This window comes from Pimephales promelas, chromosome 18, assembly GCF_988280905.1.
Source record: "Pimephales promelas chromosome 18, fPimPro1.hap1.1, whole genome shotgun sequence".
In the NCBI taxonomy this organism is placed as follows: domain Eukaryota; kingdom Metazoa; phylum Chordata; class Actinopteri; order Cypriniformes; family Leuciscidae; genus Pimephales; species Pimephales promelas.
This window is the reverse complement of record NC_142786.1, coordinates 28,054,318-28,069,013: the sequence shown is the minus strand read 5'-3', so window position 1 is coordinate 28,069,013 and position 14,696 is coordinate 28,054,318. Positions and strand designations below refer to the sequence as shown.

Sequence of the window (14,696 nt, the reverse complement as noted above, 5' to 3'; positions counted from 1 at the left end):
ATAAGTACAAATCCAACAGCCGTTTTTTTAAATCCTATCCAATGGTTGAAAAGAAAGGAGTAGACACGGTCACAAATAGGTTGTGATGGCTATCAGTAAAAATGTGGAGCGGTGATTAGTTCCATGAGTTCCCTGACTAAACATAGCCTATGGATAATTCGGTCAATTAAAATTTTAATTCAACAGAATTTATCTGTTGTTGTATAACCTGTTGCCTGGTGTGGTTGTGTTAATTCACATCCTTTCAAAAAATATGAAAGTTTTTGGTTTTAGTTTTTAATGTATTCTTTATATAAGACTGTCTATCTAATTTCATGTTTGTCCAGTAATACCGACGAAGGAGTGTGCTTTAGTACAGAAAATAAACATATTCTTGATAATGAGCAAATACATCTAGCAAGGTTCAATGAGTAGACAAGGGAAAGACTAGCGCGCAATATTGACATACACAGGAGGAGGGGAGATCCCGTCCCGTCCAGCAGTGATTTCTCATCCTCCCCGGCCGCTTACGTCTTTGACTCCGCCTCTCCACTGTCCCTGCCCGGCGCTCTCTCTCAGTCTCACTGCCCCTCTCCAGAGCAGCGGACGACGGAGCCCTCCACCATTCGTCGCTGCTGCTGCTGCTGTTGTTTTTTTTTCTGTGCTGATCTACCGATAGAATGGCGTCCGATGGTATGGATGAACGATCCCCACTGTTGTCTGCACCGAACTCGGGGAATGGCACGCCCACCGCTCCGCCGTACCCGCAGAACCCGAACCCGAGAGGTAAATGTGGATTGTGATTGACGGGGGGGTGCTGAATCATTTAGGGCGTATAGTAGTGAGCGGTGTTGCAGACTGCAGCCCATTTAATGTGATACATTGTCCGTAGACAACAAGGAATAACAGCTCAGAGGGTTGTGCCTGAAAAACGGGCCTCAGTCTTCCAGATATTCCCATAGCCTCATTTGATGGGAACAGAATGTTGCATTCCTGGACAAGGGCATTTTGTGTCGAATTTTATGCTATCAGTTAGTAAACAACCTGCTTTATGTGTTATTAAACGGTTCAGCCGACTGCAAATTTGTATTGATATTTCAAGGTGGCTGCATTTAAGATGAGGATATTGACATTTAGCTTGCTAGAGATGTTTTGCTTCATTCAGACACCATCAGTACCAGTTCTCATTGTCTTAAAGGCCCATACCAATTTAAATGGGGTCTAATATTTAACATTATATAAGTGAACAAAACACCTCTTTGCTTATATCCTTAAGACACACTGATAAAAACATAACACAAAGGGAGGAGGAAAGATGTGAAGATTTGATTTGTAAACTATAAGAGTGTGCTGTTATATTTCTGTGTAACTTAGTCAAGTTTCTAAGTCAATTCTTAGTTTGTTACAATAATGGTAACACTTTATTACATGCACAAGCTATGGATATAACAGTATAAATACAAGCAATACAAGCCAAACCTAACCATAAACTTACACTTTTAAAAATAAAGGTTCCAAAAGGAATTTTGTACAATGATGCCATTAAAGAACTATTTTGTAATGAATATTTAAATAATCTAAAGATTTTTTCCCTCTATAAAGAACCTTTTGTGCAAGGTTCCATGGATATAGTCATAGACGCCAATAAAGAACCTATTTAAAGAGTGGTATTTTATTAATATTATTTATTTGTGTAATTACACTGGAACAGGGCCATCCCATAATTTACTCACACTCATGTCATCCTCTTAGAAGAAAAGGTTCTATCAGCGCTACATATATAAAATATATATATCCTGGCTCTTTCAAGCCTTATAATAGGAGTGAATGGTACCTAAAAGTCCAAAAAAGTGACCTCTGACCCGACACATGACGTATTGACGAAAGTGGAAGTGCAGAGGGGAAAGCAAAATAAAACACTGGTAATGAATTAGAAGTCTAAAAGAAGAATTTTTAAAGAGAAATGTCAGATGAGTTTGAGTTTATTACTCTGCCCTGTTTGTTTAAACCACACAAGGCGTCTACGGTACACGCATGAGTTTACTCAACCTTTAAAAAAATATAACCATAATGCTTTGTTATAATATAGACATGCAGGCAGCTCCCCAAGTGTGGAGTTTCCAATAATAGTTTCCAATAATTGATTCCTAGACTTTTGCTTTCGGTTCCTCTAATCATGAATAATTAGTTGTGTATTTGAATGTTAGGCTGTTATGAAAAACTAAATCAATGGCAAAAGTCTGGATAGATATTCTTTTAGGAAGTGAAGCACATGTGATGGTATTTGACATAATCAGATTTTCTAACCCATTGATAAATAAGACCACAAAAACTTACCTTCACAAGTAAATATGGGTGTCAGATTACCAAATGGACCCCCTTTAAAAATTTAATCAATAGGATTTTTCATTATCCGTTACCGATATCTTGAAGATACTAACAATCGAAACTAGCTTATACTAACTAATAAAACTATAGCTGATATAATTCTGATATATAGCCAATGTTTCATACGCAAATACAAATAGCAATTCCTCTGAGATGTAAATGTAATGCTTTTTTGTTGATATAGATATTGGCTCCGTTACTCATGATCTCAAAATGACCAAATGTCTAAACGGTCAAGTCTTGAAACCCATTTTTGATCTTTTTGTAAATCTACCCATACTGCACTTCCTCATTAGCAGAAAAAGATTTACATTTTTACTGTAATGATCCTCTTACACTTCGTCTCATTATTCATGATGGCTTTATTACCATACCATGATCAGGTGATATTTAAGGGCATAAACTACGTGTGGTTATGTACTCTAACATTATAATCTGCCCTAGTATTTCAAACCCCTGGATTACGGTTTCTTTCGCTGTTTCTGACCACAAGCATTTACTCACTGAGTCTGTGAGAGGGATTAACTTGGCCTGATGAGGGAGGGACTGCTGAGTCTGTGCACAACATTGCTTAGTGTGCTGAGATTGTTGTTTATTCTGCAGTTACTTCCGGAAGCCAGAGCTACATTTATTGGATAAAACCTGGGCATCAAACCCTATAAGCGTAGAACTTTGATAGTTACAATTTGCAAGCTCTTTAATAATGATCTATGTTGTTAGACTTCAGTGTTAGGGTAAAACAAAGCATAAGAAATTGCTTTGAGATGATCTGCATGATATTCACTAAATTCGTTTTAGTTTAGTGATATGTGATCAGTCCTCCGAGGCAAAAACCTGACCAGTCATTGCTGTCTGCTCTAGTGATGTCATGTCTGCTAGGACCGCGCAAGATAAGCGAATATTAGCTGATTGAAACTTCAATGTCTAGATTAGGGATGGACATCGACGACTAGATCAAGGGCTTGAATATTGCCCATTGGTACCGTTAAGGTACCAATATGCACCCTTTAGGTACAAAAGTGTACCTTTTGAAAAGGTACCGCGCCGCACCAGTGACAGCTTTTGTACTTTTTTTCTGAGAGTGAACTGTACATTCAGTTAATCCCCCCTACATATAGGACACGCGACATCTCTCTAATATTTTTATTATAGTAAGACAGACAGGGAGGGAGTTGCAACAACAGCTGGCTGCAGGCTCCAGGGTTGGGAAAAGGCTCTCATCTTACAAACAGTGCAGGCTGATGTCAGAGAAATGAGACCTGTGCTTTCCATTTGCCCCTGGAGAGATGGTATATGCTATATTGAGGCATAAAGGACATGTGACAAAGTCACCATGAAATCAAAAATGATTATGAAATATTGCAGTATTTATCCATGCACAACATTATTTCTTATGTTCTTATGTTAAACATTCTTACGCTCTCGTAATCTTTAACTGTATCCCCGCCATTGAGACGTTTTATAGAGGTTTATGAATAGTAAAGCATCCAGATCCAAAACAAGCAAAGAAAAGAAGAAGATTAGCGTAAACTAGAAGTAGCGAATAGAAGTTGTTTATGCACAAGTAAACTGGAGAAAAATGTTGAACTCATGAAGAGGTATATGACTGCGAGGACTCTAACTGATCTATGTTTTGATCGTCGTTCTGAACTATCACGACATCCATTTCATGCCCACTGTAAAGCTGCATTAATGCAACTCGTGAGACAGCAGCAACTTTAATTATAGCGAATCGTTTAAATGCAAATAACCTAATTTTTCTAGTTTTAAAGGCTAACAACAATATTTGAACATTTTTACATAGGATATAATCACACTTCTTGGACACACTATGTGTTTTGGTATCCTGTAGCAGCACACAGAGAGTTGGATGTACCCGACAGCTGAGTGGGATCATGGGGCCGGGGCTGCTGTCAGTTGTTTTTGCTGTGGTGTCACATGTTCAATATGGCTGCAGTATGACTGTGTTGTTGCCAGTGTGATCTCAGAATGACAAGTGACAGACAGCAGGAGGAATATATGTTAAAAATCATGGAGAATAACCAGCAGGGAATATTGTGGCTGAGCCCTGGATTTCATTAATACTGAAGACAAGGGTAGACTGTTTGGCTGATCGCCCAGATATTGTACAATGGACGTGAGAGAATAATTGAAAGTGCGAGTAGGATGCACTTATTACTCAGCACAATGAATCTGCATTTCTATGTCCTTTAGATCGGATTTCCGAGACACATTTATAATATAAATATTACACATATCCGTGGATTCTATCAGCACCAACAAGAAAGACATGAGACCTGTCCATTAATTCATTTCTAAGGTTCTATTATTCAGCAAAATGATTATTACACTGGAATACTTGATTCTGATTGGTCAATTTTTTGTATAATATAATTTCAGCCCATATATTGACATATATGGTAAATAGCCATGTAAAAATGAGGGATAATACATGGAATAATGGAACTGAGCTGGTCATTATGGCAAAATAAATAAACCTCTTAAGGGTCATGCAAAACCTGGGTTTATTTTGCAATAATGACCGGCTGGCTTTATATTAGCAAACCGTTAATACCGCATTTTAGTCTTCGCAGTATCTTGCAACAAGTGGGTAGGGTCAGTTAAACAGACTAACTGATACTAAGTGAACCAACTGATTAACATACATCAACATAGTACTGATACAGACTAATTTTAAAGACCGCATGCTGGTTTCTCTCCCTCTGCAGCCGAATTACCTCCACCCTACACAGCCATTGCCAGTCCAGATGCAGGGGGAGTGCCGGTCATTAATTGTCGAGTATGCCAGTCTCTTATCACTCTGGATGGCAAACTCCATCAGCATGTGGTGAAGTGCACCGTCTGCAGTGAAGCCACGGTAAGTCATGCATAGCTTTAGTCCTTGATCCGATATACAGTACTTGGGGTGGGCAGTGTAATTAAAAGCCTGTCTCAGAAGTTAATGAGTACTTTTATGGTAGCAGCACTTTATTGTATCATAATATATACTGGAAATTCAGTGACAAAAATGTATATTGAAGAACCACGTGGTAGTGCCTATTTCTGGATTATCCAGTAAATGAAATATTTTACTAATGGAGTGTATGTCAGAGTTATGCTTTGGTTCTGTTTAGTTTCAGTGTTTTTTGATTTTGTTTTTGCAACGCATTCTCATCCTAGGGCGTCATATAGGTGACGCTTTTGACAATGCGTCTAAATCCGACGCACATGGCACCCTTTAGGGTCAATATAACATGCTTCGGTTATGGGTAGGTTTATGTCTGGGGTAGTGTTAGGGTTAGACCACTAGGAGGCGCCTTCTGGCCCATATATATCTGCGTTTCATATTGATGCTAAAGTGTGCCATGTGCGTTGGATGCTGACGCATTAGCTACGTTTACATGGACACAATCGGAATGAAATCAATACGATTGATGAATCCGATCAAGGTGTTTACATGAATGATAAATAAAGTAATCGGGTTGATGTGTGCGTTTATATGTCACAAGATTCAAATCGGAATTGATTTTTTTTTTATATCAATCCGACTGTAATTTCGATTGGATTGAAAGGGGTGGTTTACTCCTTTTGTAATCCGATCGAGAGAACATGTAAACACTTGATCGGATTGAAAACCAAAACTAAACGGACTGCGCATGTGCAATGACGTTGAAATAGCGCAATGACGTATGACGCACGGAACGAGTCTTCCTGTTGAATAAAGTGTCATATAAATGGGTAGTATTAAAAAATAATAATACTTAATGTCCATTGTGTTAAATATGGTTTAATAAGTAATGCTACATGATAAATATAAGTCTTCAAATAGACCCTGTAATCTGCGATCGGCCCCAAAAATCCTGATCGGAGCACCCCTATTTTTTACAGTGTAATTATACAATTGTTAAAGTGTATTACACCTTCAGCTTGACAGCTGCAGAATAAGACTTTTCATAAATTCTTATGCGGACCTGACCTTAATACAAGGTATTAGTGAAATGTTGCTCTGTGTAGATTCATTAAGGCAGACTTTGACTAGTCCATATTATAAAAGAATTATTATGAAAATCTTAAAAGGGAGATTCATAATATTAAACCATTATACAATTTTATAATTATATTACAATTGATTGTTTTATCTTGCAGATTGTGTGTCCCTTTTGAAACATGATGTATCTGTTTTTTAACAGCCTATAAAAAATCCACCAACAGGAAAGAAGTATGTTAGATGTCCTTGCAACTGCCTGCTAATCTGTAAAGACACGTCTAGGAGGATAGGATGCCCTCGGCCCAACTGGTAAGTGTTAAAGACACACTTCAGAGGGTCAGCATGTACAACAGGTTTTTCAGTTTTGATCACGTGGATGATTTAGAGGCATTACAAATATGCATAGCAGATATGATACAACACACAATTCTTTGTAAATCTGTAGAAAGTTTTCATGTGCCCCCAGCAGACGGATCATCAACCTGAGCCCTGTGATGGTGATCCCAGAGGAGCAGCCCGCCCAGCCAGCTCTGCCAGTCCAGCCTGAGGGCATGCGTGTGGTCTGCGGCCACTGCGGAAACACATTCCTTGTACGGTCTCACATCTTTACATTAAAATCACTGACCTTTCTGACCGTCAGTAATGTTTCATGAAAGCAGAGAAGATCTGTAATGCATTTACACTACCATTCAAAAGTTTGGGGTCAGTAAGATTGTTTATGTTTTTGAAAGAAGAGTCTTATGTTCAACAAGGCTGCATGATAAAACATCAAAATATTACTAGAATATAAAATAATTGTTTTCTATTTGAATATATTTTCAAATGTAATTTATTCCGGTGATGCAATCATTACTCCATCACTTCAGTGTCACATGATCCTTCAAAATCATTCTAATTTATTCACATTTTGGGGAAACTGTGATACACTTTTTTTGATTCTCTGATGAATAAGAAGGCTCAAAAGAACAGCATTTATTTAAAATAGTTTGCCATTATAAATATCTATACTGTGATTTTTAATTAGTTGAATTCTTGCTGAATGCAAATATTACTTTCGTTAAAAAAAAAATGTACTGACCCCAAACTTTTGAATGGTAGTGTTAAATTTTACTAGTGCACATGTTCTTAGTGTCCTGTGATGCCCCTGCTGTATAGGGCAGCGATGATGAGTGGTCCCAGTCTGCCTCAGGCCTGGCTATTCGCGGCCCCTCTGATCTCTTCAAGGTCCTAATACACTGCCACCTTCTCAGTTGGTGGAACTGACTAAATTACAAACTAATTAGAAATAATAATAACAAAACAAAAAAATCACATGGTTCCAGGGCTCCAGACAGAGATTAAAATGATTGACTAATAATTAAATATATAATTTATAATTAAAATTTTTATGCAACAGTATTTAAAAATATATGAAACCTTTACATTATCTCGCCCGGTTAAAAAATGGTGCACGTCATGATGTTTTTGTAAAAATGAACCAATTCCAATAACCATTGTCATTTAAACAAATTCGCAATCATATCAGATTGATACTAAATACAATAAAACCTCACGAACATTACTTCCCAGACAGCAACATAGTGTCGGGCCAGATCCGGCCGACATCTGATTCGCGTGGAATCCACGTCTGGTTTAAAAGGATAGTTCACCCAAAAATGAAAATTCAGTCATTAATTCACCCTCATTTTTTTCCAAACCTGTATTAATTTCTTTCTTATTTCTTCTGCTGAACACAAAAGAAGATATTTTGAACAATGTCGGTAACCAAACAGTTGAAATCCATAGTATTTTTTTATTTTATTTTTTCATAATATGGAAGTCAATGGGGCCTGTCAACTGTTGGTTAATCATATTCTTTCATAAAACTTACAGGTAAATACAGGTATGGAACAACTTGAGGTTGAGTAAATTATTGAATTTTCATTTTTGAGTGAACTATCCCTTTAAATAGTCATAATGTATATTGAATCTTCCTTTCATCCACTGACTGTTAAAAACTAAAGTAAGAATCTATGCACTCAATGAACGTAACTTCTGAACAATCATCTGTGTTAAGCAATTCTGTAATTTGTCAACTAAAAAAAGTCATTTGGTCCTAAAAGTTTCGTTTTAGTCATTTTTTTTTGTCTGTAGCCCTGTGACTCGAATGAACATAACTCCTTCTGGCCTACAGAGGCAAGATGCAGGAACTGAAACATTAGTTTTATTGTGAGATCTTCTTGTTATAACCTTAAAGAATTCTTCCTTTTTTCAGGATTCAACTGCCTTTTGCCTTTGTACAGGGTTAAATCCACTAATTCTCCTAATTTATTCCTGTATACATCTCAGTTTATTTATTGAAATTGCTAGTTGTTTGAATCATTGATCAGTACGCATTTGAACTAATATTTGAATGTCATGACTGACCCCTGGAATCAAGTTTGGTGTGGTTGATTTGTGCTGCTTTACCATGCTGTGCGTTTGCTTGCTGAAGAAATAACTTTCTTCTTAACTTCCCTTGTTTTTCAGTGGATGGAGCTCCGGTTCAACACTCTGGCCAAGTGCCCACATTGCAAAAAAATGTAAGTTGCCATCATTTGTCATATTCTTTGTACGTCAAAAAAGCAATGTCTGTGGCAATACTCCACCGATGATGTGGCGTTCTCAGGAGAAATGTCATAAATCTCAATGTGCGGTTTTGTGTGACTAGTCGGAGGTCAGGCTTCAGTTTGTACTGGGCAGTTTGTAGAAACTGAAAGTAAATAAACCCTTGCGAGTTAGAGTCTAGAGAGGTAGGTGATGTGATGCCAGTCACTTGAGAGAGCGAGCGCATCATGCTGACATACTGAAACATGAGCCCTGCACGCTCGTGATGCTGCGAGGGAGAGTTATGACAGCAGATGTAGCAGCACACATGAATGGAGCCGAGTGCCCACAGAATCCCAAAGCAAATAAGATTTCCACTCGAATATAGAGCGCTTGAAGAGGCAGAGAAGGAGATACGAGCAGAAGAAGGAGAGAAATTAAGCACCTTAAGCTATCTGATTCAGAAGAATGTTTGAAAATCCCATCACATGAGAGCCATGTGAAGGGTCATGGTCAGACTTAATGGGACTCAAACAGGAAAAAGAGCAGACCATGTGACTCAGTGACGCAGTTCTCTTTTGACTACAAGCGTTTGTTGGACTGCTTTAATAAGATCAATCTTACATTTGAAAGGCCTTGTACACACTGAATAAAAAGTCGAATTTATCAGTTTTTCCTCAAATTATATTTATAGTTTAGTTCAACCCTTAAAGGGATACTCCACCGTTTTTTCATATTAAACTATGTTATTTTGATACATACCTCTCTCGTCTCAGTGCGTGCACCCAATCGCTCTGGCGCGTGAGACACTTTGATGGCACTTAAGTTCATTCAATAGGGGCCAAGAACACCTCCACGTTTTCCCTATTTAAATACAGTTACTCAAGCAGTGTAACTCGACCTATACGGCGACACAAAATAAAACGTTGCGCTTTTCTAAGCGTGTAAAGTGGATAACTATATTGTATGGCGGAATACCACAGCAAGTGCTTGGGAGCACTTCGACTTCGACACTTAGAGACTTCAATAGATTTCCACGACGCATGCGCGAGAACTGAACTGAAGTAGTTGAAGGAGATCACAATTCCCGCGCATGCGTCGTGGAAATCTATTGAAGTCTCGTTTCAGGCCAACAAGGAAGAAAAGGAATAGTCGAATAAAGTCGTTATTTTTGTTTGTTTTTTCACTGAGACGACAGAGGTATGTATCAACTCGTTAAGAGAATAACATAGTTTAATATGATAAAACGGTGGAATATCCCTTTTAAATTTTGATTTATTATTAATTAAAAATACTTGTTTTCTATGGGGAGTGTTATTGCTTTTATGCCTGGTTCAGATTACACGATTTTAGCCCGATTTTGGTTCGAAACGGGTGATACAGCTTTGAAAACAACAACGGGACGCAAGATTCAATTGTATCATCTCTTATATTGTGTCATAGTGGGCGACAACCTACGTCTGCGATGCTTCACGACATCACGGCAAAAAGACTAGCATGTAAAAATTTTTTAACGGTCGTCCACGACGGTTCCGTCACATTTATAAGAAAATAATATTTTACCTCAAGTTCTCTTTGGAGGATTGACAGCCCATACTGTCCTCTTCGAGAAATCCAGGAACGTATCCATTGCCGGGTTTTCTTTCTTTTTTTTACTTTTTTCTGAACACAGGACAAGCCAATACAACACTCACTGTTTCATCCATTGTTTGTTTACGTTCTTTTCCGGAAGTCACTCGCTACTAGTTTCGCCTTCTCGATGACATCACGCACGTTAAAGACGGCATGCGACGATTGGTCAGGAAGCAACGTGTAGGCTGACGTGTCTTGTCCACGACACGGCAAGATTTTAGGAGTCAAAATCGCGTAATCTGACACAGTGACTATCGTAAAAGACAAAAAACGTACAATCTGAACCAGGAATTAGGCAAATTGAACCAAATCTCAAATAGACTTAACTTTTTTTAGTGTACTTTAGCTTCATTTTAGACTAGTTTGGTTGTTGGCTGTTCTGTGTAACCATTGAATTACTCCTTCCATCTGTCCGTTTTCCAGATTGTTTTTCTTTTGGAGGTTTGCAGGCATTGAATAATTTCATTATATCTCTGTACTAGGAGACAGAGACAGCCCAACACAACAGCCGCTTTAGGTTTGTGTTCTGTTTAGAGCAACACTGGTGGTACTCAGCTTGTGTGCTATCTTTGTCTTTAGCTCTTCTGTAGGCAGTGCTCTACCCAGAAGACGCTGCTGTGCCTACATTACAGTAGGAATGATCTGCATTTTCATTGGCATTGGTTTAACGGTGAGTATTGTTCTCTTTTTCTTTTCTTTTTTTTTGGTTTGGGGTTAGTATGTTTTTTAAAGGGGTGGTAAAGTATGATTTCACTTTTTAGTTAGTGTGAAATGTTGCAGTTTGAGCATAAACAACATTATCAAAGTTACAATGCTCAAAGTTCAAAGCAAAGGAAGATATTTGCTTTTAAAGAAAAGAACTACAACAAACGGCTGGTAGGGATTACACGACATTCCTCCTGGGTTAGTGACATCAGCAACCCTAAAATTTTTATAAGCGAGGAAGAGTTGAGAATAAGAGAAACTGGTGGGTTGGCCCTCCCTTCATACCCGGCGACTCCATCATTGGTTTCTCTTCATATATAAGACAATTCTGGGCAAGGCACCTCTCTATTTGTCATCCCTACCTCATGCCGCTCATAACACCTATCACACAAGATCAAGTAATTTGATTAAATTCAGTATCCCCCCTACTTCTACTACCTTTGGACATAATGCCTTCCGCTTTGCATCAGTACACGACTGGAACATACTACAAAATACCCTGAAACTTACATCTCTGATCCCAATCTCCACCTTTAAGCAAAACCTCGAAAATTACATAGTTGACTCTTGTTCCTGCTGACAATCATGAACCATATTTACACACATATTTAAGCACTCTATTCGTTTTCTTTTTCCTCTTTGTTGTCTTTTTTATTTTTATTTAGCTGCTTGTTCTAAGTGTTATGTGTTTGACTATGTACAGCTGTACATTATGTTCTTATTTTCTCCTGTAGCCTCTTGGCCAGGTCATGTTTGTAAATGAGAAGTGGTTCTCAAACATTTTACCTGGATAAATAAAGGTTAAAAAAAAAGAGAATAAGAATAAGAGGAAGAGTTGTTGTATAAGAGTCCATTTGTGAGTCAGCTCAAACTATTCCTATCTCAAACTATTTGCATCTCAAAACACTTCCTATACGAGCGATTTATAGATTACCATGAAAGAATCTGAATTGAAGGTAGTTAACAACATCAAAAACATAAATTCATCTACTAACCATTCAGAGACGTACTGTTGTTTTCTAAATGTTGTCACTTCTTCTTGAGTCTCTCCATATTTGTCTGACTCTGTTTTAACATTAAAGACAGAACAGTTTCTGTCATTTTAGTGTGTCTGCAGCCGCTAACATATCAGGCTGGTTCACACGGCAGGATTATTAGCCCGATTTTAGCCCCGATCACCCCTTCCGACAATCTTAAGGATGCTCCGATTATCGTAAAATAATCTGCTCAGATATTCCTTCCGTGTGTGGTGTGTTAAGACTGCTCTCGTCTGCTCGGAAGGATGCCGGGACCGCTCCGATCTCAAATCGGGGATATTCAACATGTTGGATTGTTTTGGCCCGATTTCTCCTCGTGTGTGGTGTCCCCCGGGGACGAACGAGCATGCAGCCTGTGAACTGTGGCATGTAGCCAATCAGAAAGCGAGGTGATGAGGCGTAGAGGAAGCACCAGCGGGAAACTAAATCAAAACAGCCGGCGCACCAGAATGTCCGGTGGACGTTTTTTTCCGTTAAAAACAAACTACACACTATCGCCACTGCATCCTCTTCGTCCACCATGATTGTTTACTCTGAAGTCACGTTTGATCTCGAGGGATTTTGCGAGATTTTCCGTCTGACCTAGGAATTGCGGGAGTCAAATCGGTTCGTGTGTGATATGTTGATTTTGCCGTGTGGCTGCGCACCGCACACGGTACGACCAAAACCGTTAGACCCGTGATTTTTTATCGCTGGGTGTGGGGTCTCTCAGGTTTGGAAAATCGTCCGACAATTTTAAAATCGTCCTGTGTGAACCAGCCTTAACACACGCGAACTCTTAAAACCCCGCCTTCTGCAGCAGCTCATTTGCATTTAAAGGGCCAGTCACAAAACGGTGTGTTTTTGCAAACCCTCAAAAAGGGACAACTTTAACATGCTCTGTGAGGTAATTTGTGCTAAGAATTCTCACACACACACTGGGGACATCAGAGATTTATTTTACATCTAATGAAAATGGCATTTTACCACCCCTTTAAAGAAATGAACACTTTTATTCAGTAAGGATGCATTCAAATGTTTAAAAGCGACTGTAAATACTTTTTTGTTACAAAACATTTATATATCGAACAAATGCTGTTGTGGTGTCCACAAAAATTTTGTGCAACTGTGGGATGTGCTGGAGGAGACTTTACAGTGTGCCCAAAAATATATGCACCTCTTGATGGAAATAAATGTTGTGATATTATTTCCATTAAGAGGCGCATCAGTTTTTGGTCAAGATCTTCCTGGATACACTTAGAACTGTTGTTTGCTTTAGTAACAGTTTCATTTGAATCACACTTGTAAATTACATCAGGGTCAGATGATGTTCTCTCAATTTAATTTAAACCGCATATTATGTTGCAGTTCCTAAAAGAAGTTACCAGCCACTCGAATTAACTTGGCAAGTGTCCACTTTGGACTCTGGATATGAACTATTAAACTATGTTTGTACGCTCATCACAGATTCTCCTGGTGTTTTTGTCCTCTCAGGTGGGCACTCAGGACTTCGCCAGGCGTTTCCACGCTACTTATGTGTCCTGGGCCTTCGCATATCTCCTGGGTCTCATCTGTCTGGTACGGGCCTGCTATTGGGGAGCGATTAAAGTCAGCTATCCAGAGAACACCTTCGCATAGACGAGACAAAACATCCATCCTTCAAGTCCTTTAGTGTTTGATTTTCTCTTGATCTGAGCAGGTTAACCGTTGGATGCTTTGTCCTGTTACAAGAGTTTAAGAATCCAGGTTTCCTGCAAATGTTTTCAGATCAGTTATTGATTAGCTCTGATATTTCTCTTACTGATTGGACTTGCAACATGATGACTTGAGGCATTAAAGTGAAATCAGTGATTCTAAAACTAGTAAAAAAAAAATGATATGAATAATCCATTCATGGTACACCTCTTGGATTTGTCATGGTGGTGGATATTGAACATATTTTATGTACCGCATTTTGTTACCAACTTGACCAAAAGAGATGATCTTTTATGAACAATTTGCCCATTGCACTACAATTTTATGCAATTCTTCTGTTGTGTTGCTGCTAGTTACCACAGCTGTTGTGAGCTGAGAGATGTTATGTTAAGAAAGCCTGCCAGCACCCACGGTGGCACTATCCGTCATTCAAAATGTTCAGATATATTTAACTGTTCTTAAAATCCTGTGCCAACATTTTTATTTTTATTTTTTTTCAGTGTCTGTTAGGGGATCTCCCTCTGATGAAATTTAGCAGTATTTCCAAACCCGTTTTGGCCGCTCAAACTCACTGTGAGCAAAAATCATGCATTTCTTGTGACTTTAAAAACAGCATGTACACAGTCACTGGAACTCTAAAACAAATATTCCTTGTTCAATTGGCTTTATGCACAGCTGCACTACTTCCTGAACTTAAGCCAGCTCCTTGTTTCCTGTCTGCCATTATT

The 14,696-nt window shown here is 38.6% G+C and overlaps 1 protein-coding gene across 2 annotated transcripts; it reads left to right on the top strand.

The window, feature by feature from the left end:
• Positions 1-532: 532 nt before the first annotated feature.
• pip4p2 (phosphatidylinositol-4,5-bisphosphate 4-phosphatase 2) lies at positions 533-14,433 on the top strand. 2 transcript variants are annotated; one of them, XM_039680477.2, is made up of 8 exons: positions 533-765; positions 5,097-5,245; positions 6,558-6,664; positions 6,822-6,945; positions 7,511-7,579; positions 8,864-8,916; positions 11,132-11,222; positions 13,768-14,433. In XM_039680477.2, exons 1-8 carry the CDS (start codon positions 660-662, stop codon positions 13,909-13,911), a joined length of 843 nt encoding a protein of 280 aa, XP_039536411.2. In that variant the 5' UTR covers positions 533-659; the 3' UTR covers positions 13,912-14,433. The 2 variants fall into 2 exon arrangements, with proteins under 2 accessions (XP_039536411.2, XP_039536412.2); XM_039680478.2 differs by lacking the exon at positions 7,511-7,579.
• The last annotated feature ends 263 nt before the right edge of the window (positions 14,434-14,696 follow it).